The 25,044-nt window shown below is 46.3% G+C and overlaps 1 protein-coding gene across 2 annotated transcripts in view; it reads left to right on the top strand.

Annotated features, from left to right (window-relative positions):
- The window catches only part of OTC (ornithine carbamoyltransferase), an 80,056-nt gene extending 56,973 nt beyond the window's left edge, over positions 1-23,083 (top strand). For both annotated transcript variants that reach the window (XM_033949475.1, XM_033949474.1), the window contains exons 6-10: positions 537-659; positions 7,753-7,806; positions 7,912-8,061; positions 16,214-16,351; positions 22,476-23,083. In XM_033949475.1, coding sequence (XP_033805366.1) covers positions 537-659; positions 7,753-7,806; positions 7,912-8,061; positions 16,214-16,351; positions 22,476-22,535 — 525 coding nt within the window. In that variant the 3' untranslated portion in view covers positions 22,536-23,083. The remainder of the gene's footprint in view (positions 1-536; positions 660-7,752; positions 7,807-7,911; positions 8,062-16,213; positions 16,352-22,475) is intronic.
- The last annotated feature ends 1,961 nt before the right edge of the window (positions 23,084-25,044 follow it).

Raw genomic sequence — 25,044 nt, forward strand, 5'->3', positions numbered from 1 at the left:
CCCCCCTTGGCATATGGTGGAACAGCGCTTAGTTACCTGGCAGCTCCTTTATCAGTTAATGGCTTTACGACATGGCAAACATCATGGCTATGCTCATATTTGGCGTAGATTTTGGGCTTCTATAGGGATTGGTGGGAGGGGGGAGTGGGGGGTTGGATTGGATGTTTAATTGGGAGTGTGGGACAGGATGAGACCCTATGATAACTGTTTTTGAAGGTGAGGTTGGGAGATCCTTACCCAAAAGGGCGGTGTGTGCATTGTGCTTTATCCCTGGGGGGGTGGGAGGGGGGGATTTTGCTGTGGTTTTGCTGGATTTGTGGTTGGTTTTCGACATGTTGGGGCTATAACTACTGTTTAATTTGTTGTCTGCACTGTTGATTTTTCCTTTGTGCTTTGCTGAAGCTGTGTATCACTGCTGTATACTTATGTATATTTTTCAATAAAAGCTTTCATTTGAAAAAAAAAATAAATTATACTGTATTTTATTGTGAATGCGAATAGAAATCAAATGCCTCGTTTTGTGACTCAACTGCTAGGAACATTTTGGCCACCTGAATGGACTTACCATATCATGGATCGGTGATGGGAACAACGTCCTTCATTCCATCATGCTGAGTGCTGCCAAATTTGGGATGAATCTGCGTATTGCAACCCCAAAGGTGAGAGAGAGATGGTTGTCCAGTATGAACATCACCAGCTGGTGCCACAGTGGATAAGATTTACAGCCTTGACGTCAGAGGGGAGACAAGGCCGGTGCGAGCAGGGGGGGTCAAAGACATTGCTCGTACCAGCAAATTTTTCTACAAGTAGGTGGTCTGTGGGGGAACACTCCTACCTTGGGGGGGGATGAAGGTGTTGGGGTGCTCCTACTTTGGGGGGGGTGTAGGGATGGCATAGCTCCCCCCCACAAGATGTCTGCTCTATGAGAAGATGCAGGGGGGGGAGGGATTCATCATGGCCGATTCAGCGATGAAACGGCCGTGATGAATCTGCTGCGTTGAACTGTCATAGACCTGATTGGCTTTACACCCAAAGAGTTTGTCCTGCTCAGGAAATAGGTCTTCACCTCAACCTCCTAAGAGCTATTGGGCAGAGCTTTGGGTTTCTGACCCAGAAATAGCTAGATATAAGGACAATTTTAAATTAAGTCAATAGTTTAAAAGAGAGGGTACGGTTGGGCAGACTGGATGGGCCATTTGGGTCTTTATCTGCCTGCATTTACTATGTTACTATTCTGGAAACAGCCAGATCAGCCATTCTAATAATAATTATTACTATTATTATTTATTTTTGTATACCGCTATACCGAAGGTTTGAAGCGGTTCACAACAAAGGAAAAAATACATACAGTCAATGTAGATAAAATACATATTAAAACAATCAATTAAAAAGCAAGGATAAGTTAAACAATACCACAACTAAGATGTAAACATGTCAAACAGGCATGTCTTTAACGATTTTCTAAAATCATAATAAGAAGTAGCCTCTAATTTTGGTTTTCCAAGCCATGTATTCGATGTAGCGGCCTGGAATGAGAAAATTCTGTCAAAAAACTTCTTATATTGACATGATTTTATAGAAGGATAATTAAATAGATTTATTCTACATGTACTCTTATTAGAATAATTCAAAGAAAAATGAGAAGCTTACTGCTTACGTTACAAGGCTATCAACGGAGAAAGCCCAACCTACTGGAATAACCGACTAAATCAATCCTCCTCAACCAGACACAGAAGAACCCACTCACTATTCTCTCATCCATCATCCAAAAATGTCAAACGAAAAAAACTTTATGACAACCTAATAGCCTCCAAAGCAGCTAAACTGGACAGACAAATCACCATCCTGTTATTTTCAACTACAAACTACAACACTTTCAAGAGAGATACTAAAACCTTACTCTTCACAAAACACATAAAACCTATCCAGCACGACCAATCCCAACCCAACATCCAACACTCTCTATACCCTTAGTTCTCTCTAATATTCTTCTATTTACCTAATGTTATCTAAAACCACATAATTCACCCTATTATTATCTCCTAAAGACTTCTACTTCCAGTTGGTAACTCTTTACCCAACGTTTTTTTTTTTTTTTTTTTATTACCTTAAAAATTTTATGTCATCGCTTATTCTATTCTTTCAAATTTTGAATGTAATTCTTGTTTTTAGTTTGAATGTAATCCGCCTTGAACAGCAAGGTAATGGCGGAATAGAAATCACTAATGTAATGTAATAATCTGGTAGCATCCCCAAAACTGCTTTGTAACAAATACAGGAAAACTTAAACAGAATGCTGGACTCTACTGGCAACCAGTGAAGTTTTTGATAAAAGGGGGTAATATGCTCCCATTTTTTTTAGTCCAAAAATGAGGTGAACCGCAGTGTTCTGGATCAGTCTGGTATACAACTCTCTTCTGTTTAAGAGAGGTTTACCAGTCAGTAAGAGCGGAGTGGAGTCATCGATGAATTCCTCTTTGGGAGAGGGTTGGAGAAGGTTTCTTGTGGAGGTAGTAATGCACCTTCCTCGCATCAGTTATTAGGGGCTAATCTGAACGTGCGCAGTGCCACTCCCATACTGCAAATCATCAGGAGGCTGATTAGTCTGTAACCCTGCCATTTGGCTGAACAGGGGTTGGTTTTTTAGATCTAACCAGGTTATGACATAGTACAGAGTACATGATGTCAGAAGAAGATCGGGTTGGCCGAGCCAGTCTGCCCAATTGGTAAAATGGTGCTCAACTCTACTCAGTCCCAGCTCCACAAATTCCATGTCTTTAGAAGCAACCCCTTTCCTAGTGTGCTAAAGCCCCTCCGTTTCTTCCCTTCCTTTTAACATTTTATTTTTTTCATTCTATTTAAGTTCTTACCTTTTCCCATTTTTCCTTTTATTCCAGTAAGTCTATTTGTATTGTCTCTCCCCCCCTCCACTTTTTACTTTTAAGCTTATATTTTATTTTAACAATAGTCTGATAACTGTAAACCGTTTAGGTATGTTTTTGATAAACGGTATATCAAAGATTAAATAAACTTGGAAACTATTTGAACTTTCAAAACTTTCCCTACCGTCCATCATCCTCCATCTCAGTCTTAAGCGTCTTTGACATGCAGCTCCTCGTTGATAAGGCCCGACTTAGTGCAGGAAGAGACGGTCGAAGCATACAGCGAGTGATTTCCTTCACTCGCTGGCGCTCCGGCTGCTCTCTCCTGCCTCTCTCGCTGCCCTCTCCAGTCTCCCCCATGAAAAACCGTATTTTCGGTTTTTCAAGATTCGCGGGGTTTCCTGGAACGGAACCCCCATGAATACGGGGGAGTACTGTACTCAGGTCCCCTTCTACAGTATGTCTTATTACCATGTTGCCTAGTAATCCACACAGCTTGCAAAACTAGTAAACCTATTCTTCAAAGCCTCTGGCCTCCTCGTGCTCACTCAGTTACTCCCAAAAGGTTATTCCAATGGCTTGTTGGAAGTATGATGTCGTCTTGTCCCTGCTGTTAGAATTATATCTGCTACAGTTGACTATCCCCCATACAGCGCAAGGGTGAGAAGCTCCTGGGGCGGTGGCACCCCTCCCCCGCCCACCCCACCCATTCCTTCCCTGCCTCCTCCTGCCACGTGCCCTTTTCCTTCCCCCTTTATCTCATTAACATTCACAGCGCAAGCAGCAACCCCAGCCTGCTGCTCACACCAGCGTTGGCTCTTTCTCTGATGTCATGGGTAATAGCTCACCATGACCAGCAGGTGGAGACTGAGACAAAACTTTGCCTCTACTACTAATAGCTGTGCTTCCCTCTAGTCCAGGGGTGTCAAAGTCTCTCCTGGAGGACCGCAATCCAGTCGGGTTTTCACGATTTCCCCAATGAATATGCATGAGATCTATTAGTGCAGGAAATCACTCGCGGTATGCTCCGACCGCCTCTTCCTGCACTAAGTCGGGCCTTATCCAATCAGGAGCTACATGTCAAAGCAGCTCCTGATTGGATAAGGCCCGACTTAGTGCAGGAAGAGACGGTCGGAGTGTACCACGAGTGATTTCCTGCACTTGCCAGCGCTCTGGCTGCTCTCTCCTGCCCTCTCCTTGTCAGCGGTTCGCATCGGAAAATACCGCGAATGACGAACCGCTGACAGCGAACGACCAGGGGAACACTGTGTTTAAGCACGTTACATTAACGGGTGCTAGAATAGATGTGTAAACTTTTAGCACAATGGGGCACTGAGGTCTTTCTTTCTTTCTCTTTCCTTCTGCTCCCCCTGTCCAGCAGTAGCCCTTTTCCCTCCCCACTGTGCAACTGCAGCATTTCTCTTCCTCCCCCCCCTTTCCTTGGTCTTCCTTCTCCCTCTTTCTCTCTCTCTCCCCAAAAGGGTGCTGCAGCAGCATTTCCACCGTGGTCTCACACAGCCATCGGCAGCATTTCTCATTCTCTCTTCCCCCCCAGGTCTCACACAGCTGTCACCAGTGCAGCATTCACAACTCAATGCTCCTGCTTGCTTCGGGCCTTCGTCGCTTCAAGGTCCCACCTACTTTATGTTTCCGCGAAAGCAAGACCTGGCATCAAGGAAGGCCCGAAGCAAACAGAAGCAGCGAGTTGAAGGGTCCCTCCATGCCCTATCTTCCGCCAATGCCGCCCTAGCCAGGAAGCGACTTCAGCCATGCTCCGGGGCTCTAACACTGTGCTTGCCGGCTTTGCTTCTCTTCCCTCCCCCCTCCTGACTTAACTTCCAGTTTTGGAGGAACAGGGGAGGGAAAGCGGCAAGCACAGCATAGTCAGAAGTCATCCGGTGTTGGAGATCAGGAAATCAGCTGAGGCAGGCACTGCGCATGCGCGGGCACGGCACCACGGATCACGGACCCACCAAGTTTGAAGTGCGCATGCGCGCTAAGGGTATTATTATAGCGGATACTAGCTGATTACCCGGCGTTGCCCGGATATTTATTTATCCCAATTATCTGTCATTTTCGATAATTTTTACATGTCACCCCCACAGTATTTTTCCCCAGATAGTAAGTCATATGTATATCAAGTTTGGTTGAAATCTCTCCTTCCATTTCAGAATTATCCCTGAAAACTATGGATTAGACACCAATATCTGTGGTTTTTTTGATAATTTTTACATGTCATCCCCTTCCCACCCCCAAAGTATTTTTCCCCAGATAGGAAGTCATATGTATACCAAGTTTGGTTGAATAATAGCGGAAGCTGGAATGGCCCGCTTTCTTAATGGAAACATCATCCAGCCCTTCAAACCCTTAAACAAATCCCCAAAGAAGACACGTAAACGTGCGTGGTGAAACCTGGCCGCAGCCCTGTTTATTGTAAATTAACATACTTAAATAACATTTAAATAATATAAATAACAGTACAATCAACTTTTAAATAACCGTTTATCTATTAAAACCTTCACAATGGTATCACCATTGTGACCCAGATCCCGAGCTACTGACACAGATGTAAATGGCCCCCGACCCTGCCATCCAAGCAAGGGTCCGAGGGGTGGCATGTCCCCACATGCCCCATTGTCCAAGGTCATCCGACCAACCAGGCATGGCTCCCAGCCGGCCCACCGCTCATCCCCATGATGAGACCAGCCGCCAGTAGCTCGGGATACCGCTTACCAATGCAAACTCACACCCCAGGTACCAACGGGCGGGAGGGCGGGAAAGTTGTCTCGGAGGACCGGAAACCCTTAAGGTCCTCCGAGACCCTCCTTAAATAATCCCTCCTCCCCCCGCCCCCCCCCACGGCCGCGACACTGACTTATCAGAGGCCAGTCCCTCGGCGGGACGGCCTCTGCCCGCCCAATTTCCTTTCTACCTAACCCCCCCCCTTTTCCCGAAACCTGCTCGGCGGACGGCCCCGCGGGCCTTCCAGCTCCGCGTTAGAGCCGTCCGTCGAGACTAGCTCTCGGACTTTTTAATCTGTCCATGCGTTTCAGAGTTATGCTGTAACATGCATACATACACACACAGATACATCCGATTTTTTATATATAGATTTATGACTTTCTAAGAAAAACACATGGGAAAAGTGCGTGCATTGAATGTTCGTACATACATGGACCATGTGTAGACTTTCCCCGAGGGCATCGTTTGGACTGAGCAGAGGTGCCGCGTTCAGGTGCAGGTGAATTTTATAAAGCACACAGAAATTTGCACCAATTTGTATATGAATTGAGGTGTGTTGGGGTTGCCTGGGCTGCCTTTATAAAAAAGTGTTTAGGTTCCCTTGTAAAATTTATTTATTTATATATTTTTTTAAAGTATAGCCCGCTTAGACCAAAGCAACTCACAAACCACATACACAATCTTCAAGGCAATAGAAATCAAATACAGTGGTGCCTCGCATAACGGACGCCTCGCACAGCGAACGCTGCGCATAACGAACTTTTTGTCTTGCTCCCTATAACGAACTTCGTTTCACACAACGAAGTCGCCCGAGGGGCCCGGGGGGGGGCGGAACTACTCTCGCCGCTTCCTAATGTGAGCCGGGGGGGGAGGAGCAGTAGGGAAGGCAAGAGATCACTGCCCTCTCCAGCCAAAATTTTCCTTTTCAGAGGGACCCCGACATGGCAGCCATTCTCACAAACTGCCTGCGGCTGCCCCGAAGTTTTCCCTCTGCTGCAACTTCCCGTTTCTGATAGGGCAGATCGCCGCAAAGGGAAAGCTTCGGGGCAGCTACCGGCAGTTTATGAGAACAGCTGCCATGTCGGGGTCCCTCTGAAAAGGAAAATTTAGGTGTTTAATAAAGAAGTTTGGATCGCAGGGCCCCTTAGATCTATGCTCCCCCCTCTTACGCCAGCCCTGGGACCCTTCTGACAGTTTCGGGCCCTAGGCAAGTGCAGAGCTGCACTCAAGTGGCTAAAGAGCCACATGCGGCTCGCGAGCCGCGGTTTGCCGACCACTGACCTAGGACAACTGGAGGGTCAGGTGATTTGCCTAGAGTCACATGGAGCTGCAGTGGGAACTGACCCAGTTCCCGAAGTTCTTAGCCTCCTGCAGATCGTGCGGCTGGGTGAGGGAGAAGGCTGGCAGGCTCTGCATGTGAGGTGAGGTGGAAGGAGGGAAATGTAGGGCTGCAGAACGAATTATTTTGTTTTACAGGTATTCTTATGGGACAACAGGGCTGCAGAACGAATTATTTTGTTTTACATGTATTCTTATGGGAAAACGCGTTTCACACAACGAACGTTTCACATAACAAACTTGCTCCTGGAACGGATTAAGTTCGTTGTGTGAGGCACCACTGTAATTTACGTGCCTCTAAATTCTCCAGTTTAAGCAAATAAGCATTCAACAAATAAAGTTGTCTTCAACGTCTTCTTAAACTGTTGGATATCAGAAAGTAGCCTGAGTGTTCCCGTCAGGTTGTTCCATAAACGAACTCCTGCTACTGAAATTATTTACCCCCTCCTTTACTAAAGCTTAGCGCCCCCCGCGGGTTAAAGCGCCGGCAGCGGCGATAACTGCTCAGACGCTTATAGGAATTCTATTAGCGGCTAAAACCCGTGCTACGAGTAAGTAAAGGAGGGGGTTAATTCCTTATTTTCATATAATGCACACTTAGGGGCTCATAATCGAAAGAGAAAAAACGTCCAAAAACCGGCCTAAGTCGGCACTTGGACGAACATTTCCCAAATACGTCCAAGTGCCGATAATAAAAATGTCTTTAAGCCAGGAAATATGCAGAGTATTGTTGTATTAAGGAGACCCTGGAAATTGTAATCTAATTAATGAATCTGATCTGTTATGACAGGGGTATGAGCCGGATCCCAGTGTGACCAAAGCTGCTGAGCAGTTCTCTAAGGAGGTGAGAAGCAGGATGTTCTCAGTGTCTAACTCTGCTTACCAACTGGGGGGGGGGGGTATTGGAAAGGCAGGAGTTACCTGTTCTGCTCCATGTTTCTTATCTTAGTACAACACTCAGCTGATTATGACAAATGATCCCCTGGAAGCCGCACGTGGAAGCAATGTCCTGGTCACTGACACTTGGATCAGCATGGGACAGGAGGAGGAGAAGAAGAAACGCCTGCAGGCATTCCAGGGCTACCAGATCACAAATCAGGTACAGGCACACTCCAGGGTGACCATATCAAGGTTCCAGGCACACCCCAAGGCTACTGATCACAAACCAGGTACAGGAACACTCCAGGGCGACCATATCAAGGTTCCAGGCACCCCCCAAGGCTACTGATCACAAACCAGGTACAGGCATATTCCAGGGCGACCATATCAAGGTTCCAGGCACACCCCAAGGCTACTGATCACAAACCAGGTACAGGCATACTCCAGGGCAACCATATCAAGGTTCCAGGCACACCCCAAGGCTACTGATCACAAACCAGGTACAGGAACACTCCAGGGTGACCATATCAAGGTTCCAGGCACACCCCAAGGCTACTGATCACAAACCAGGTACAGGCATACTCCAGGGCGACCATATCAAGGTTCCAGGCACATCCCAAGGCTACTGATCACAAACCAGGTACAGGCATACTCCAGGGCGACCATATCAAGGTTCCAGGCACACCCCAAGGCTACTGATCACAAACCAGGTACAGGCATACTCCAGGGCGACCATATCAAGGTTCCAGGCACCCCCCAAGGCTACTGATCACAAACCAGGTACAGGCACACTCCAAGGTGACCATATCAAGGTTCCAGGCACACCCCAAGGCTACTGATCACAAACCAGGTACAGGCATACTCCAGGGCGACCATATCAAGGTTCCAGGCACACCCCAAGGCTACTGATCACAAACCAGGTACAGGAACACTCCAGGGTGACCATATCAAGGTTCTAGGCACACCCCAAGGCTACTGATCACAAACCAGGTACAGGAACACTCCAGGGTGACCATATCAAGGTTCCAGGCACCCCCCAAGGCTACTGATCACAAACCAGGTACAGGCACACTCCAGGGTGACCATATCAAGGTTCCAGGCACCCCCCAAGGCTACTGATCACAAACCAGGTACAGGAATACTCCAGGGCGACCATATCAAGGTTCCAGGCATACCCCAAGGTTACTGGTCACAAACCAGGTACAGGCATACTCCAGGGCGGCCAGATCACAAACCAGTTACACTCCAGGGCTACCACATCAAGGTTCCAGGCACACCCATGGCTACAGATTATAAACTGAGCTAAAATACAAATCATCCTGAGGGATTCACAGACCTTTTCTCAGAACTGAATTAGATCCCCCACATCCTCTCTGTATTATCTCGTGCTCAGTATCATTGTTACCTGACTGCTCTGGTTTTCTTGCCCTGTCGTATCATGCAAAGACTCCCTCATCCTCATCCTTATCAGTACACTTCTCTGTCTGTCCCTAGAAGTGTTGGTTATGATTTCAAATCAAATAAATTAAAATGGTGATTAAAATCCCCTTGTATGATTTTTGATTTGAAATCACATAGTCAAGTGATATTTTATCTTTTCTGTTATCAAGTCAAAAATCATTTGCTGATGGATATTGATTTAATCTTAGGATTCGTAGCTGGCAGGCAGGTAGGGACAGGGCAGTCAAGCAGGCAGGCCCCCCCCCCCCGGTACCTTTTTTAATCCCGGCGCTTTTGGACAGCTGCAGCAGCGAGAGGCAGAGGGCGAACAAGGCACCCCCTTTTTGGGGGAAAAATGCGTCTTATGGAGCGAAAAATATGGTATATATGGAATGGGATGATTCAGCGCGGCCAGTTAAGCGTGGCAGTGCCATTGCCGCCAGTTCATCTCAGGCAGTTTAGCGTGGCCACTTCATCGTGCAACGTTTCATCCCGGAACTTTCACCATCATCGATTCACTGTGGGACATTTCGTTGCGGCATGGAAGACTCATTTTTGTAGATTCCATGCGCCGATGAGAGCATTAGAACATGACCTGCAAAAATGAAAGAGCCCTAAAAAGTGTCACGTTAAAACTATGCCTAGCATATGGGAAAATCCCACGTTTCAGCGCATTAACTCACCCTTTTACAAAATCATAATGCAGTTTTTAGCGCCAGCTGCAGCGGTAATAGCTCAGTGCTCATAGCAATTCTATGAGTATCAGAGCTGTTCCTGCCAGGCATATCGTGGCGCTAGAAAAGGTTCGAAGAAGAGCAACCAAGATGATGAAGGGGATGGGACTCCTTTCGTATGAGGAAAGACTAAAACGGTTAGGGCTCTTCAGCTTGGAAAAGAGACGGCTGAGGGGAGATAGGATTGAAGTCTACAAAATCCGGAGTGGAGTAGAACAGGTACAAGTGGATCAATTTTTCACTCCGTCAAAAATTGCAAAGATTAGGGGACACTTGATGAAATTACAGGGAAATACTTTTAAAACCAATAGGAGGACATTTTTTTTCATTCAGAGAATAGTTAAGCTCTGGAACACGTTGCCAGAGGATGTGGTAAGAGCGGATAGTGTAGCCTGGTTTAAGAAAGGTTTGGACAAGTTCCTGGAGGAAAAGACCATAGTCTGTTATTGAGAAAGACATGGGGGAAGCCACTGTTTGCCCTGGATCGGTAATATGGAATGTTGCTACTCCTTGGGTTTTGGCCAGGTACTAGGGACCTGGATTGGCCACCGTGAGAACAGGCTACTGGGCTTGATGGACCATTGGTCTGAACCAGTAAGGCTATTCTTATGTTCATATGGTGTAGAAGGACTGAGGTTGAGATAGACACTAAAGAATGACAGTCTCTGGTATCCAGAGCACATATTGTGATGTCATAATGCCTCATTCCACCAATGCCTAAGAGCCAATCTCATCAGTGATGTCACAAAGACTTGACTGTCCTATACTTGGCTCACATAAGAATCAGAGTATGAATGGGCCCAGCCACTGACCCTCAAGCCTTGCATTGAAAAATAAGAATAATAATAACTTTATTCTTCTGTACTGCCACAAACTTGCGACTTCTAGGCGGTTTACCATCAAGAGAGCTGAACATTCAGCGAGTTACAATGTACAGATAGAGGAAATACAGAGTGCAGAAACATTTAGGAAGCAAAATTATAGATATACAATTTGCTGAGCAAGAGTATAAGGTATACAGATTGGAAGAAATTTCCAAGTGAGCCTGTTAGGAGAAGGCCATACAATTCAAAAAGTACAGCGAAAATTACGATAATAACAATTTATATATATCACAGAGCCAAGAGTTCTATGTGCAAATCCTGGTGTAGAAGGACAGAGGTTGAGACAGGAATGACATGGGATGGTTTATCCTCGGGGACATGGACAAATTCTGTCCCTGTGTCACTCTCTACGGGGGGTGGAGGTAGAAAATTTTGAGCATCATTTCTGTAAAGAAATGTTTTCTCATAGTCCATTTCATCTCCTTCCTTTAGTTTCAATTTTTCTCTCTGAACTTGTTAATCCTCTGGAAAATACTACCTCTTTGTTATGTAGGCCTGCTAGATATTTGAATACTGATCCAGAAGCAAGTCATCATTTGCTCTGAAAGTAATTTATTTATTATCTGTCTTTCTCCCAGAAGATCTGAGATGAGTAAAAGAAGTATATAACATGTGTTTTCTGAGGCTTCCGTGGCTGACATCATGATTGTTGCTGTTGTTCGGGTCCCGCCATGTCTGGGTAGGTAGAACTAGGGTTACCAGGGTCCAGGAAAACCCAGACTCCCGGACATACTTTCTGGGTTTTGGAAAGCCCCGATGAGCTCTGGCCGCATCTGGAGGGCCTCACACACATCTGGAGGGTTTCGCACACATCCGCGCATGCTCCAGGCCCTCCAGACGCGGCTGGAGCTCATCTGGAAGAATAGAGAAGGCTTTGTGGGGCGGGACTGGAGGCGGAATGGGGCAAGGTCATGTGTCTCGGGTTTCCCCAGAGAAAAAAATATGGTAACCCTAGGTAGAACCAACATTTCAGCCTTCATGCTGTGGCTTTCTTCAGGGCTGAAATGTCGGTTCTACCTACCCAGATGCAGCAAGACCTGGAAAACAGCAACAATCAAATATGTAACATCTTAACACACAGTTGGTGGTCATTCCATACAACTTTATAACTTTATTTTATTTTCTACACCGCCATAATCTTGCGACTTCTAGGCGGTTCACAGTGAAGAGAGCTGTACAATCAGCGAATTACAGCGTACAAATAGTGAAGGTGTCACTGAGCAGTCAGTGATTATAGAGTACAAATTAGCAAGAAAAAGATATTAATGGGTTACAGTCAATGTTCCCTCTAAGCTGCGCGCATGAGCGATCGCTCACTATTTTCATTGGCGTCGCTCATAATTTTTCTTGTGTCGCCCATTAAAATACGCAGTGGGTGCAACTGGAATCGAGCGCGGGTGGAGAGGAAGCGGCGGCGGCGGCGGCTCAGGCCAAGCGCCGGCGCGGCACCAGGAAAGGGGACGGAAGCGTTGCGCGAGTCCGGCGCTTGTCGTCCTCCTTGGGCGACGCCGTGCCTGCACGTCCTCCTCAGAGCCTTGTTTTTTCCATCCGCCGCCTGAAATGTTTTTTGAAGCTTCGGTCTGCCCTGCTCGCCTTAGTGTATTTTAAGTTGAAAGATGCAGCGGCGGCTCCTCTCAAGACCCCCGACTGCATCGGACTTCCGACGCAGGTGGGGATCGTGAGAGGAGCCGCTGCCACGTCTTTCAGCTTGAAAATACACTAAGGCAAGGAGCAGGGCAGACCGAAGAACAGCATGAACATACCAGTAAGGCTGGGGACTCGCGCATGCACACTCCTGCGGCCACGGACCTACACCTCACAGAACACGCAGATAGGAGTGCGCATGCGCGCCTGCTCATAAATTCGTGGAGTATGTAACTTGTCGCTCATGCGTATTTTTTTTTTTGCACACACCTCATCAATCCTTAGAGGGAACATTGGTTACAGTATACCGTATTTTCACGCATATAACGCGCGCGTTATACACGATTTTACAAACCGAGTATAACCATGCGCGTTATATTCGTGAGCGCGTTGTACAAATTTTTTTTTACATAGTTCCCCCTCCCGACGTCCGATTCACCTCTTCCGGTGGTCCCGCCCTTTCTCTGACGTCAGAGAAAGGGCGGGATCGCCGGAAGAGGAAGCAGCTCAGACGCAGGGCTCACAGAAGGGGCGGGACTGCCGGCAGAGGAAGCAGCAGGACAACGGTAGGCAGCTTCTCCATGATGGGGGGGGTGGGGAGGCTGTGGGGGTGCGAGCGGTCCTGCGGGGGGGTGAATCGGACGTCGGGGGGGCATCCGGCTTTCAGGGTGGGGACAGGAGTTCAAGGGGGGACAGGACTACAAGGGGGAGAGGAGAGTCAGGGCGGGCGAAAGGAGAGTCGGGGCGGCATGCGCGGTATACGGGTGTGCACGGTATATAAAAATTTCTTTACATAAATTACAGTTTCCCGCGCGCTATACCCGTGTGCGCGTTTTACACGGGTGCACGGTATATGAGTGAAAATACGGTAATCTTAAAATGTCACATTAAAGGGGCTGGACAGCCAGTGAATTACAGAATACGATTGGTGAGGAAGACACTGAACAGTCTTTGAAAACAGAATACCGTTAGATGAAGGTACGTAGTATCAGCATGAAGAGTGAGAGCTTTTTAAAAAGAAAGGGGGTGTTTTTTGACTAGGAATTAAATCTATTGAACAGAGCGGTCTTTGATTTCTTTCCGAAAGGCGCCGTAGGTTAACCTGGCTCTGTCCATGAAGTTGCCTAGCCGGGTTTGCTGTCTACCTGCTTGAAATTGAAAAGTTCTATCCAGAAAGGTTCTATATTTGCAACCTGTGATTTTCGGGTAGGCAAAGAGGTTGCGATTTCTGGTTGTCCTTGTGGGTGTGTAAAGTTCGAAGTGAGGTAATAGATAATTGGGGGCCATTCCCCACACCAGTTTATAGCAAAAGCAATGTTGAGAATGCTTTTCACTCCTTTCTTGCATTTCCCTAGGAGCTTGCCCTGCATTTTGGGGGGGGGGGGGGGGGTTGATGCAAAAAGCAATGGCAGGCTTAGCTGTGGGATTCCTATGGTCTGAATGAGGGTTCAAGGTGCTGAGCAGTGCACAAAGGAATTGTGCGTGGGTGTTAGCTTGCACAGCAAGATACAGCATAAGTTGTATTAAAATGTATGCTAATGAGCTAGCCGAAATATTCTGTGCAGTGTAGAGAGTACGCCACCCACTTTTGACACATGCATGATGCAAGGATTTTTATAGGGAGAGGGAAAGAAGGTACCAAGCCTCGAGGCTAAGCCAAATCAACAAAAAGAGGCCCTGGAGATGGCAGATCCAACCTGTGGTCACAGATCCTTTATTTACAGTTTGTATCACAGTTTTATAACAAGTTCAAGTTCAAGTTCAAGTTTATTTATTCTTGATGAATCGCCTATTTAAATTACTAGGCGATGTACAATAATAATAACATATATTAATAAATTAAACAAGTACAATGTTAATGTTGACATAAAAACAAATTTGTTGTTAGTTAAAATTTAACACATTTAACAAACTGAATGTAGACATAATTTTAAAATAATTTTGTGGGTAAGACATACGAGACATGTGTGGTTAAGAGGGGGAATAGTTACAATTTTTGATAGAAGAGATGAAAAAACAAAAAAGGGAAGAACAAGAAGGGGGGTTATAATAGCTGTAAAAAGTCTTTAAAAATTGCTAGAACAGGCAAAGTTCCAAAAGACAAAGTCCCGACCCGGATCCACAGTTTCGGCGATACCCTCGCCTTCCTCAGGGGGCAGTTAGGAATTTGCAACATACTGCTGACGATGCATAAGAGCGCATCGGCGTCTCTCTATCCAAATCGACAAATTGATGAAGCCGTCCATGCAATGTGCGGCGGCGGCGAAAAGGACGAACAGAATGCTAGGAATGATAAAGAAGGGAATCACAAACAGATCGGAGAAGGTTATCTTGCCGCTATACCGGGCCTAGGTGCGCCCTCATCTGGAGTACTGCGTCCAGCACTGGTCGCCGTACATGAAAAAGGACACGATACTACTTGAAAAGGTCCAGAGAAGAGCGACTAAGATGGTTAAGGGGCTGGAGGAGCTGCCGTACAGCGAAAGATTAGAGAAACTGGGCCTTTTCTCCCTCAAACAGAGGAGATTGAGAGGGGACATGATCAAAACATTCAAGGTACTGAAGGGGATAGACTTAGTAGATAAGGACAGGTTGTTCACCCTCTCCAAGGTAAGGAGAACGAGAGGGCACTCTCTAGATTCCGTACAAACGTAAGGAAGTTCTTCTTCACCCAGAGAGTGGTAGAAAACTGGAACGCTCTTCCGGAGTCTGTCTTAGGGGAAAACACCCTCCAGAGATTCAAGACAGAGTTAGACAAGTTCCTGCTGAACAAGGACATACGCTGATAGGGCTAGTCTCGGCTATGGCGCTGGTCTTGGACCAGAGGGCCACCGCGTGAGCGGCTGCTGGGCATGATGGACCACTGGTCTGACCCAGCAGCGGCTGTTCTTATGTTCTTATAAGAAGCTTTTGTTGATTTTGCAAGGATTTTTATGCAAGGGTTCAGGACGCAGAAACGATCTCTTGTCATTCCTTCATATTTAAGTGCTGGTTTCATCTTGTTATGTAAGCGGCAGCAAGACAGCGCAAGTTTTAAAGGCAGATGGTAAGTCACAAACGTGTGTGTGTGTCCATACAAAACTAAAAGTGAAAGCACACACTGGTGCCTGCTCTTCTGCACCTAAATATGAGCCTCTCATAAATTTCAAGTGCAAATAACTTGTACAAGGCTAGGGTTACCGGATTTTACTCCTGAAAAATCCGGACCCATAGCCCCGCCCCCCCCCCCAGGCCCACCCAGTTCCATTCAGCCTCACTCCGTTACACCCACATTGCTTCCCGCCCAACCCCAGCCTCGCCCCTCGGGGCCATGTCGGGAGGGCATCTGCGTATGACATCACAGGGAAGGAGCGAGTGGGGGTGGGGAGGCAGAGAAGAGGGCGGGGGAGGGGGCACCTCTTACCCTCGCTACGCCACCGTGTCACCCCTACCAAAAAGAGATGCTAAAGGAGCTTCCTGTGGAAATGCAGGGCTGCATGTGAACTGCTGATAGAGGAGTTGAAGAGGATGGAGATGGGGAATAGAATTATACTTTCATGGGATCAGATCCCAGAGATCATTTTGCAGCAGCGTCACACACAAACGCATCAACTCTCTGCACCTCCGTGGCCAGGTATTCAAAGGGTTCTGAAGACAGACTGTCTCACTATCAATTTATTTTCATTCTTAGACTGGGAAAGTCGCTTCTCCCAACTGGATCTTCTTGCACTGTTTGCCCAGAAAGCCAGAGGAAGTGGATGATGAAGTATTTTATTCGCCAAGGTCATTGGTTTTCCAGGAGGCTGAAAACAGAAAATGGACCATCATGGTATGAAAGAACTCAGCATACACTAGGCATAAAATGGGTGTCAGGTCAAAAGTGCGCCGGGACAAAGGCGCGCCCAGACAATTGAGCGCAGCGCGGAGGTGCGCACCACTCTAAATTACTGTTTTTAGGGCTCCGACGGGGGGGGCGTGGGGGGGAATCCCCCCACTTTACTTAATAGACATCAAATGTGGAGGGTTACAACCCCCCAAACCCCCCCATAACGCTGGCACGATGTCTATTAAGTAAAGTGGGGGGGTTCCCCCCCACGCCCCCCCGTCGGAGCCCTAAAAACAGTAATTTAGAGCGGCGCGCACCTCCACACTGCGCTCAATTGTCCGGGCGCGCCTTTGTCTTTCGCGCCGTTGTCTATGAACCCATAAAATGTGAGGCATTTATCTGAGTTACAAATAATTAGGGTCGATACGGAAAAGCTTTCTTGATATGGATTATTCTTCAGCATTTAAATTAAAAGATATTTCTACAATGTATTAATGAATCCTAAAAATAGATAAATAAGCACATAGCTACAGCCAGCTTTCTTAGACATTTCGATGTAGTGTGTGATATAATAACCTACTATGACATTTTTTACTGCATAAAATTAAAAAAATTAAAAACAGCCTATACTGTAAACAAGTATAGCAAAGAACTGCAGAACAATTTGAGCCAGTGCCTTTTCCCTAAGTCAGGGGTAGGCAAATTCCGGTTCTCGAGAGCCACCACCCAGTCGGGTTTTCAAGATTTCCACAATGAATAGGCACAAGATTAATTTGCATGGACTGCTTCCATTGTATGCAAACCCATCTCATGCCTATCCTTTGTGGAAATCTTGAAAACCCGACTGGGTGGTGGCTCTCGAGGACCGGAATTGCCGACCCCCTGCCCTAAGTTAACGTAACATAAAATATTCTGTATACCGTCCTAACCATTAGTTCTAAACTAGTGGTCTCAAACATGCGGCCCGGGGGCCACATGCGGCCCGCCAGGTACTATTTTGAGGCCCTCGGTATGTTTATCATAATCACAAAAGTAAAATAAAACAGTTTCTTGATCATATGTCTCTTTAGTTATAAATTACAATATTATTATTAAGGAAAGATTTATAAACTATAAATTGTCATTTCTTTAATAAGACATTAACTATTTTTTTTGAGGCCCTCCAAGTACCTACAAATCCAAAATGTGGCCCTTCAAACGGTTTGAGTTTGAGACCACTGTTCTAAACAGTTTACAAATGAATCCAGTTTATGAATTTCAAAATTTCGCAAGAATCAGTCAGTTGCCCAACTAACGCAACGATAAAATCCTAACTACCACATAACATTAAAAACACCCCAATTCAAATAAAATATCTTTGCAAAAGCCAAGTTTTCAAGATCAATCTAAAGCTTCAATAATCTTGTTCAGATCTAATAATAGTATGGAATTAGGGGCATAATCAAAAACCTTACCACCCCCCCCCCCCCCTTTTTACAAAACCACAAATGAGATTTTTAGCACCGGCACGCTGAATACTCTGCACTGCTTTGACACTCATAGAAACTCTATGACCATCAGAACAGCACAGAGCATTCAGCGTGCTGGCTGGCACTAAAAACCTCTTGCGCAGTTTTATTTTATTTTTCTTTCCAGCTTATGATTTATCTTTAATCTTATCTATTGTTTTGCCTTTCTATCATTTAAATTTCTCCAGAATTCTACTGTTCAACGGCTCCCCCTTCTGCTTCTATTCCTTTCTCTCCTCTCTTCTACCTTCCAAAATATTTAGATCAATGCTGTCTTGTTAAAATGTTTATTTTATTTTTATTTTTCCTCTAACTCTACTTTTCACTTCTCTATTACCCTCCAGGTACTTTAGTTAGATTGTGAGCCTTCGGGACAGTAAGGGAATTTTTCAAGTACCTTTCTTATTTCTAATCTTAATGTATATTTTCTGTAAACCGCTTAGAACCTAACGGATGTAGCGGTATATAAGAAATAAATTACATTACATATAAAAAGGGAGGGGGGTAAAATGTCCAAAAAAAAACCTAAGTCGGAACTTAAGCGTCTTATAATCAAAAACAATAATCAAAACCATTTTCCTGGACGTCTAGCAAGATGTTCCGTCTGCTGTGCATCCAGAGCGCGTGCTGGGAGGCATGTTATGGGCCTGCTTAACTTGGACATCGTGTGACGATAACCGAACCTTTCCCAAAACATCCTGGATGGAGCTTAGACAATCGGAGCTGTTTTAGAAGCGTCTAAATACCACAAAGGTCCCCAAACTGACCAGATGAGCATTCGTGCCTATCCCAGGCCCTCTTGAATTCAGACGCAGTCTCTTGCCTCCACCACCTCTTCCAGGAGACTGTTCCACGCATCTACCACCCTTTCCGAAAAAAAAAAAAAGATCCTTAGATTACGCCGGAGCCAATCACCTCTTAACTTCATCCTATGCCCTCTCTTTGCAGAGCTTCCTTTCAAATGAAAGAGACTCGACATGCATATTTATATTATGAGTTAAGTCTCTTTCACTCCTCCACTGCTCACTAATCTCTTCCCACCCCACAAAAATCTGAATGAAAGAGTACATACCTGTCTCTAGAACAGCAGTACTGGGTATGGGGAAAGCCTAGTAGAAACATAGGAACATGACGGCAGAAAAAGGCCAAAAGGCCCATCCAGTCTGCACCATCGCAGCATCCACTATCTCCTCCTCTCCCTATTGGCTAAGGCTCTTTATACCTGCATTGTGATGTCATAGAGCATTATTGTTATAAGCTAAGTTTCTTAACATTTGCATGATAGAAACATGACGGCAGAAAAAGGCCAAATGGCCCATCCAGTCTGCACCGTCGCAGCATCTACTATCTCCTCCTCTCCCTATTGGCTAAGGCTCTTTATATCTGCACTGTGATGTCATAGAGCATTATTGTTATAAGCTAAGGTTCTTAACATTTGCATGACAGAAACATGACGGCAGATAAAGGCCAAATGGCCCATCTGCAGTAACCGTTATCTCTTCCTCTCTCTATGAGATCCCATGTGCCTATCCCAGGCTTTCTTGAATTCAGACACAGTCTCTGTCTCCACCACCTCCTCCGAGAGACTGTTCCACCCATCTACCAACCTTTCTGTAAAAAAGTATTTCCTTAGATTACATAAGAACATAAGTAATGCCTCTGCTGGGTCAGACCAGAGGTCCATCATGCCCAGCAGTCTGCTCACGTGGCGGCCCATCAGGTCCAGTACCTGTATAGTAATCCTCTATCTATTCCCTTCTATCCCCTTTTCCTTCAGGAAATCATCCCATCCCTTCTTGAACCCCAAAACCGTACTCTGTCCTATCACACCCTCCGGAAGTGCATTCCAGGTGTCCACCACCCTCTGGGTGAAGAAGAACTTCCTAGCATTCGTTCTGAATCTGTCCCCTCTTAATTTTTCCGAATGGCCTCTCGTTCTTGTAGTTTTCGAAAGTTTGACGAATATGTCCCTCTCCACTTTCTCTATGCCCTTCATGATCTTGTAAGTCTCTATCATATCTCGTCTAAGTCTCCGCTTCTCCAAGGAAAAGAGCCCCAGTTTCTCCAATCTTTCAGCGTATGAAAGGTTTTCCATACCTTTTATCAAGCATGTCGCTCTTTTCTGAACCCTCTCGAGTATCGCCATATCCTTCTTAAGGTACGGCGACCAATATTGGACGCAGTACTCCAGATGCAGGTGCACCATCACCCGATACAACGGCAGGATAACTTCTTTCGTTCTGAGCCTCTCACGTGTCTTAAGTAGTTTGGTGGATGGGCTAGTGAGCCATAGTGAGGAGGACCCAGGCCCATAAGGCACTCTAACCATTACATTTATGCAGTAAAATGTGAACCTCCTAAAACTCACCAAAACCTTACTCTGCTGCCATATAAGGGCCACCTTCATGGCACTAGAGTACCTACTGCCATGAGGGCTATTGGGGTGGTAGCAGGGTGGGTCTAGTAGGTTTTGGGGGAGTTTGGAGGGCTAAGCATAAATTATAAGGGGTAAATGGTGAGATGTACTTCTGGCATCCTTTATGTGATGTTCATAGCAGTGCTCTCTGCTCGTATTCTGCAATAGCTGGATTCTTGCTATGGAAGTTTTCAACAATCCTAAATATAATGAGTTACAGTAATCAATTCTCGAAAAGATTAAAGCATGAGTTGTCTTTGGCAAATCATCCAATGAAAAGAGAGAACAAATATGTTGACGCATCCGAAGTTGGGAAAACACAGAGGAAGAAAGACATTGAATCTATTACCTTTCTAGACAGATACCCAAACTTTATTTTGTAATGGCAAAGCTCGACTATTTAAAAACAGGAGTTGTATCTGGGATATGGGAGGATTTATCCTAAGTGAGGTTGTTTTATCTGAATCTAATTTTAAGTGGGTGATTCAACATTCAAGACAATGAGTGGTGTAGTAAGGGGTGAGGGTGGGCAGTCAGCCCCAGGCGCTGTCTTTGTGAGGGTGAAAACCTGGTGGAGGTGCCAACCTATCCTCCTTTCCACTCCCCCACTGCCACGCACACCCCTTCCCGTCCTCATGCCTCTGTAACATTCCCGGCACGAGCGGCGACCCCAACCTGCCGCTCGCGTCAGCGTCAGCTCTTTCTCTGACCTCACGTCCTGGACCCGCGCCTAGGAAATGACTTCAGAGGAAGGGCTGACGCTGGTTCGAGCAGCAGGTTAGGGTTGCCGCTCGTGCCGGGAACATTATAGAGGTTATGGGGGAAGGGAAGCGGCACATGAGGCAGGAAGGAGTGGATGGGGGTGGAGGGCTGAGAAAAGGGCAGGGGAGGGGCACCACCACTCCGGGTGCCTCTCACCTTTGCTCCGCCACCGAAGACAATCATAAAGACCATCATCCTCTCCAAATTAGACTACTGCAATGCCATCTACTTAAGCCTATCAAAAAAAAGTCTTCAAAGACTCCAGCTAATCCAGAATACTGCAGCCAAGTTGATCTTTGCAAAACGCAAGTCTGACCATGTCTCCCCACTCCTAGCCAAACTTCACTGGTTCCCAGTGATTTCCAGAATCCATTTCAAATGCTCCTGCCTGACTTTTAAGATCATTCACGGCATCCTTCCTCCCTTAATCCCACTATCTTATAACTTCTTGAGTCCTGACTCCCCGGACCCGCCCAAACGTATAAACTATCCTTCCCCTCTCTACACGGTATTCGCTATGCAGGCAAACTGGGAAAATCCCTTCTCTTCAGAATCACAGGTCTTTGGAACGACCTTACTACCCCGCTGCGGAACCTGGGCTCCCTCCAATTATTCCGCAAGCAACTGAAAACCTGGCTTTTCACTAAAATGTAATTCTATCCCCCCTTACTCTTCTCTTCTATATATAAGTTCATGTAAACCTTTTTTTTCCTTCTCTTCCTTTATTTTAAGTTCTTGTAAACCGTGCCGAGCTCCACAACATCCGTGGAGATGATGCGGTATATAAACTTAAGGTTTAGTTTAGTTTAGTTTAAAGCAATTATTCATTCTTTCTTGCACGTTATTCTGTAATGGAAAACTGTATGTTTTTAATTTGGGGCTATTACAATTTGGGGCCACAAGTTTTCAGAAAAAATATTATTTAATTTTCAACTTTAATATCAGTATAGTTCTCCCCTGAGATTTGCGGGGGTTCTGTTCCAGGAACCCCCGCGAATCTCAAAAAAACGTGAATACGGTTTTTCATGGGGGAGTCTTAAGAGGGCAGGAGAGCGACCGGAGCGCCGCGAGTGCAGGAAATCACTCGCGGTACGCTCCGACCGCCTCTTCCTGCACTAAGTTGGGCCTTATCCAATCAGGAGCTGCGTGTCAAAGCGGGAAGAGGCGGTCGGAGCGTACCGAGAGTGATTTCCTGCACTCACGGCGCTCCGGCTGCTCTCTCCTGCCTCTCCCGCTGCCCTCTCCTTGTCGGCGGTTCGCAGTCAGAAAATACCGTGAATGACTGGGACCGCGAATCGCCGACCGCGAACCACCGGGGGAACACTGTACACCCATCCTCAAAATGTAGATCCAGTAGGCTCAATGTTCATAGAGATTACGCGTATGCAGAGAAAATGATTATAACAGTCTCATCCGTAACATGCCTCCACTTTCTCCTCAGGCTGTCTTTGTGTCTCTGATGACGGATTACTCACCCCAGCTGCTAAAGCCTACATTCTGATTCCTGACCACCCAAGAAGAAAGCACAGTCCCCGCAAGCAGAAGAATATTGACCGTTAATAAATAGCTCAACCGTGGACTGCATGGGAGTATGAGTCATGCCCCTCAAGAGAGTACCACAGAGGGCTGTATTTCTGATTTATGCCTGAGACTCAAATTAGAGAGAGACACGGGGACAAATTTTCCCCCGTCCCCGCGGGAACTCATTTTCCCCCATCCCGTCCCTGTGAGTTCTTTTCCTGACCCTGCTCCATTCCTGCAAGCTCGGTCCTCATGTATACAAGCCTCGAACACTATAAAATCATTAGTGTTTGAGGCTTGTGCGGTTAAGGCAGAGCCAGGGACAGGGACAAAACTCGTGGGGATGGGACGGGAAAATTTAGTTCCTGCGGGGACGGGAAAAACTTTGTCCCCTTGTCATTCTCTAACTCATATATCTCATGCTGGTCAGCTCAGGCAGGCTTAACCGGACTTGGTTCAGACTCATTGCACACAGGAAGATGTTCAGATTTAGCTAATAAAAAAGAGGAATTCATCCTTCTACATGTATCAGCTTATATGAATTGACTCGGATGAGGCAGAAACTCCATGCACACCCCTAGACTGTTCCAAAGCTTTATGGATTTATCCATTGTAACGTGGCAACAATTACTCTTTCTTCCAATGCTTTAAGCTCAAATACAGTGGTGCCTCACACAACGAACTTAATTCGTTCCAGGAGCAAGTTTGTTATGCGAAAAGTTCGTTATGGGAAACGCGTTTTCCCATAACAATACATGTTAAAAAAAATAATTCGTTCTGCAGCATAAAATATGCTAAGATGACATAAAAAAAGATAAATTTGTCAAAATGGTGAAAATGGTGGTCTTGCTGAGGCCAAACTCTTTGACGAGGTCACACTGTTTTACCCCACATTCACTCCTTCTAATTATTTCCCGTTTCATTTCAACAAAAATCACCTTCCTGCTTTTTTTAGAAGCCATGATATATAAAAAATATTGAGTTTATCTTAAAAGGACGACTGTATACAGTGAGAGAGGGCAGAGTCTCAGCGGCAAAAACTGGGACTTAACTTTTCTTTTTTTTTTTTTTTTCTAGCATCGGGGAAGCGGCGAGAGTAGCTCCGCCCCCCCCAACGCATCAGCAGTAGGCGCCGGGCCCCTCCATAAAAGGAGGCGAGCCGACGGTCCGCCACTGCACAGGGAGCCAGGCGAAGGGCTGTGAGAGAGGGCAGTTAAGCGCAGTGACTAACGACTGCCTGCAGTGCCTGCGCGGAAGGATGCAATACATCGGCAGCTCGGGCGACTTCGTTGTGTGAAACGAAGTTCGTTGTATGAATCAAGACATGAAGTTCGTTGTGTGCAGCGTTCGCTGTGCGAGGCGTTCGTTATGCGAGGCACCACTGTACATTAATTTATTCTCTTATAATCCAACTTGAGTCTTTTGGCTTAATGTGTATCCTGAGCAGATGGAGGAAATTAAGTCAGGTCCCCATAAGGGGTGTAAGATCAAATTTTGCAGAAGGCTCCTGGAGCAGAGAAAAGGGGCCAGAAGCATGGGAAGAGAGGAATGAGGGTAAATTTGTGTACAATCTATGAGCGAGGGGATGACAGAAGATGTGGTGTTCAGTGAGGGGATCAGAGGTGATGTAAGTATGGATTTGATGTATAGAAATACACTATAGAAATAATACATGGTCGTAGTCGTAGAATTAAACGAATAGAGGTGGGGGCTGTGAGTGAGTGGGTATGGGTGTATGTCTCAGTCACGTAGCCAGACTTTAAATTTGGGGAGTGGGAGTTCAAATCTTTGCCCTGCCAGCCTGCTTTCTGACCCGTCCCCCTCCCCCCACTCTAACCCTGCTTTGCTGTCCACTTCCACGACCCTCAAGTACCTGAGCTGGCAGGGATCCCTAAATGCAAATAGGGGAGGCGTGAGACAAAAGATGTCATGCATTCGGCGATGGGCAATCCAAGATATTCTTTATTAATAGACAGTACTGAATGCACGACATCGTTTGCCTCACGATTCCCCTATTTGCAATGCTGTCCTCATCTGCGAGACCTGACTTGGCTCTAGGGGATCCCTAAACCCCATCAGCAGAAAACTTCTTCTTCCAGTGGCCTATCTGTCTGTGGGCCACTGCCGTGCCACCCCCCCCCATGCTCAGTTTCCACACATATATGAAAATGAATACCGGGGGGGGGGTGGAAGGGGGTGATGGAGGACCATTGCTGCTGGCAGGGCTTGGGGATCCCCACCAGCTGCAGCAGACAGTGCTGAAATTTTGGAAGGGCCTGAACCCAAAGTGTAGGGGGGGAGAGTAGACTCCCTTGTGGCTACACCACTGGCACTAGGTCTGTGAGTGAAGGGACTGTAGGGAATATGGAGTAATAAAAGCCTTGAAAGACCTATCTGCCCCTTTCTTTGCTGATATAATGAGTAAATCACTTCAGAATGGTCTAAAATTAGCAGCTGTGAGGCCTGTTCTTAGGCAGCCCTTCCTGGAT

Source organism: Geotrypetes seraphini, chromosome 6, assembly GCF_902459505.1.
Source record: "Geotrypetes seraphini chromosome 6, aGeoSer1.1, whole genome shotgun sequence".
Lineage (NCBI taxonomy): Eukaryota > Metazoa > Chordata > Amphibia > Gymnophiona > Dermophiidae > Geotrypetes > Geotrypetes seraphini.